The following is a 3,941-nucleotide window of genomic DNA, read 5'->3' as shown; positions in this document are numbered from 1 at the left end:
TACTTGGCAAAAAACACAAACTCAAGCATCTTCTCCATAGAATTTAAAGACTTTACCCCATCTATTAGATGCACAAAATACTTCAAACATGTCACAAGCACTTAACATATGTATATACATGTGGCCATGTACATTTAACCAACCAAATCGTATGTATGATGTTTACATATATAACATGATTCTTCAAGTTTAGCTTGTAAAATTCATCAAATGATTTTAGCAACTGTGGACCTTCAACATGTATCTTTTGAATCAAGAGCGCCACTATTGAATGCAAATGATCCCAATATGTATCTTTTTTCATGTAGATCCAAAATTGCCTTGATCTTGAAATTGAGGGCATTGTGGATCTTTAGCCTTTGTTAAACTCATAAGATGCAACAATATTTTATTCCTACAATGCATAAGAGCATAAACATTAAGAAAGCATAAAATAATACAAAATATACTCAATTTAGTTGCGATGTAATTACCTCTTTGAAGTAATTTTTGAGTTTGTAAGACAATACACTTTGTGTGTCGTAATCTTTAGCATGTTTGAATCATCCCACTTCAAACCATAAAACAATTTGAAGAACTCCTCTTTATTGTGAGGATTGGCAATAAATATGTACGTGTTGCCCTTATCTTTAAGCTATTCCTCTTCCACTCTTGTGGCCTTTGCTAAATGTTTCTTCCTCTCAGCTTCATATAAACCAAGTGCTTCAATCTTTGCTTTTTTTTTTAACGAGGAATGCTTGGAATTCATCCTAACATTCAGATATCAAACCTGATGGAGAGTTATTGATAGCATGATAATATCTTCAATATACACTCGTCTCAACCTTGGCCCACTTCTTCATTTCTTGTGTCACGTTTATCAAGAATGGATTCTTTGTTTGCAATACCGAACTTATATAGGGTACAAATTGATCATCATTTAGCCTTTCACTTGGGACCATTGATCCCATAGTTAAGACCCGTCGCACTTAAACGGAGGGTAGTCTAGCTCCTCAGGACTCGGGGGGTGACTCCAGGGGGGTGAGTTTACAAGTAAGCACAGCAGTCAGTCAAGGAACGACGTCTTTCCGCGCTGCTACCGTGATACTTCCTGGGGTCTTTGAAGAGCGAGTGCATAATGGCCCTCTCTAAGCATCGCGATTCCAGCTCCAATGGCAGCTCCTCCCGAGCTCAGAATCGCTGTGCGATCTGACGGCCTTGATTCATTCACCTTCACCCCTTCCTCTACTCTTGAATCCTACGAGCTCACGCCCCGCCCTGATCACTATGTGCGCGTACCCGTCTTGTCCTCAAACCAGACCGTCACTGACGATGGTGGCAACACATTTCTGCACAAAGCTGCCCGTGCTGCAGACCTCAAGCAGGTTCGAAAACTAGTCCCTCTTGCCTCCCGCTCATCGCTTCATGTTGCTAATGCTGCAGGTTTCATGCCCTTGCATTACATTGCAAAGCACAGAGGTAAAGCATGGAACGGTGTTCTTGTCGCAGTGCTAAAAAAAGGGGGTTTCACCAATTCTGCAAATCTGGATGGTGATACTCCTCTGCACATTGCGGCACGCACACAGAACATGCGCGGTGTTAAAGCTCTTGTAAAGTATGCATCTGAAACTGGGGAACTTAATGGTTGCCTCCCTAAAAACAGGGCCGGACAAACCCCTCTTGATGTCGCAGTGGCGGCTACGACAGATCCCACCATGTCGGATGCAATCTTAACATTGGTAACGAAAACCAATTTCTTGAATGAGCTCTTTGGAGCCGTCTGGGGCAAGTATGGGACATCAGTCGCAAATAGTCAGGGCCAAGGAATTGAGGATGAGTGCCCACAAGCATATTTGTTATGGCAGCTATGCTTGCAACGCAGTTCGCCAAGTTTGTCGTCAAGGTATTTGAACACGCTTTGGTGGGTGGATAGAGAAGCTAAGCTGAGTATGCTCAAGCAGTGGGTGAAAGGAAATTCATGGTTATACGACACCCTACTTTGGCTAGTTCCTAGAGAGGATTTTGATGTTCAGCATATGTATGCAGGTGGCCAGACCATCCTCCATATTGCTCTTTCCGAGGAGCTTGAGGAGATTGTGAAGCTTCTGTTCAAGAGACAAGATTTAGTCGAAGCAGACACAGAAGATGAAAAGGGTTTCACTCCCGTCCAACATGCTGTCGAAAAGGGGCTTCGAGAGATTGAGATCATGCTCTTGAGGCGGCCTGAGGTTAGAGAGAGCGTGGAGAGGCTGTATAGAGACAGGCAAGTGTATGTAGATGCAGCTAACGCAATACTAGTGGGTTCGGCGCTCATTGCAAGTGTCACGTTTGCTGGATGGTTGCAACCTCCATTGGGTTATGGTAATGGCAAAGAGAATGCAAAAATGTATGTGGCTATTGAGGGCCATCCAGGTGTTTCAAGCTTTTGGGTCTTCAATAGCCTTTCTTTTCTATTTGCTATGGCCACCATGGTGGCAGGAGCGGCCGCAGTGCTACCACGACCGGATTTGTACATTGGCACTGCGGTGCGGAAGCTGAAATTGTCTCTTTCAATGGCTGCATTTTTACTCCTTTTGTCAGCCATTTGTGGGATCGGGGCTTTTTGCAGCGCCGGATTTGCTGTCTTGCCACCGACCCCCAAATGGGATATGAGGATGGTTGCGACTGTAATGCTAGGGGGATTGGTCAATGTTTTCATGATGGGATGGTTTATGAAGGGTTTACTTCATCTGAGGCCGGGGCACGCCAAAAGGATGAAAGAAAAGGCGTTGAGGAGAGTTCAACAGAAAGCACTGTTGCGTGCGTCCAAGGTTTAGCCCATGTGAGGAACAAGCATCACCATAGGGGCTAAGCTTAGCTAGAATTCCCTATTTGAAGATTCTAATGCCCTCTTTGAGGATTCTAACACGGCTTATATAGGAGCCGCAATAAGGACGCAGCTTATGCTCTAGCTGCAATGGGAGTACTTGCCATTCCAATCTTACTGTAAGAATATGCAGGGGGGAAATTCCATCAAAGGAAGAAGCCAGTGTCCGAGTAACTCGGACGCCATGTGTGTTTCTAGGGGCATGGTCAGCCAGGAAGATGTTCTTTATTGGCTTGTGCTTGTCATCTTTACACCAAGGAGACGAAAATGCTAACGTTTGTTTCCATCACCAAGCTGATTCCATGTGTATTATGTCAAGCTCACCTACCATGAGGCACTTACATGGGGACGTTTACACATGTTGAGTGAGGCCATGGGGAATGGACGTCACACAATCATTAAAAACAACACATGTAAGCATATCATTTTGTTCTCATGTCTGTTCTTTTCTAGACTTAAATAAAGTTCTCCAATCATTTGATTTGTTAAGCTAGTACCAATGCAACAAATTTTCTAAGTGGAGTATTTCTAAGTGAAGGGAATTATTGGAACCAATAGCACTATGAGTTACCTTATTATGTTCATGATTATGATGTCCAATGGCACAACAGTGACTTGATACTCCACCCGACCATAACATGAGCAACTTGCAATCTCCTTTGAGAGGACCGATATTTAGTTCAGCTCAATACTTCGACCTTGAAAGAACTGACAAAGGGAACTTAATGATTTTACCAAATTTTGTCAATCTTAATCATGACCATTGTTAAATGAAAGCTTTACAAAGTTGTGTTCTTTTTCTTTTTCTTTTTGCCATAAGCATGCTTTGAATCAATGAGAGAGAGAGAGAGAGAGAGAGAGAGAGAGAGAGAGAGAGAGAGAGAGAGAGAGAGAGAATCGTACATCATGTGAGTCCAAGGAACAAATGGGGTTATCATTGTACATTTGCAAAAAGCTTCAAACGTCTCACAAGGTAATGCCTTTGCAAAAAGCTTCAAACTTCTCACGAGGCAATGCCTTTGTAACAGATCCGCAAGCTCATCTTGGGTCCGCGCATAAGCCAAGTTGATCTCTCCAACTAAGAGTCTCCTCCTTA

The 3,941-nt window shown here is 43.3% G+C and overlaps 1 protein-coding gene across 1 annotated transcript; it reads left to right on the top strand.

Moving 5' to 3' along the window:
- Positions 1-983: 983 nt before the first annotated feature.
- Positions 984-3,555, top strand: LOC147457083 (uncharacterized). Its single transcript, XM_086513510.1, has one exon. It carries the CDS (start codon positions 1,152-1,154, stop codon positions 2,793-2,795), a length of 1,644 nt encoding a protein of 547 aa, XP_086369636.1. The 5' UTR covers positions 984-1,151; the 3' UTR covers positions 2,796-3,555.
- Positions 3,556-3,941: the final 386 nt, after the last annotated feature.

Source organism: Adiantum capillus-veneris, chromosome 5 (assembly GCF_014529385.1).
Source record: "Adiantum capillus-veneris isolate H3 chromosome 5, ASM1452938v2, whole genome shotgun sequence".
NCBI lineage: Eukaryota > Viridiplantae > Streptophyta > Polypodiopsida > Polypodiales > Pteridaceae > Adiantum > Adiantum capillus-veneris.
Note: the sequence above shows the minus strand (reverse complement) of the source record. Positions and strands in the feature narration are given on the sequence as shown.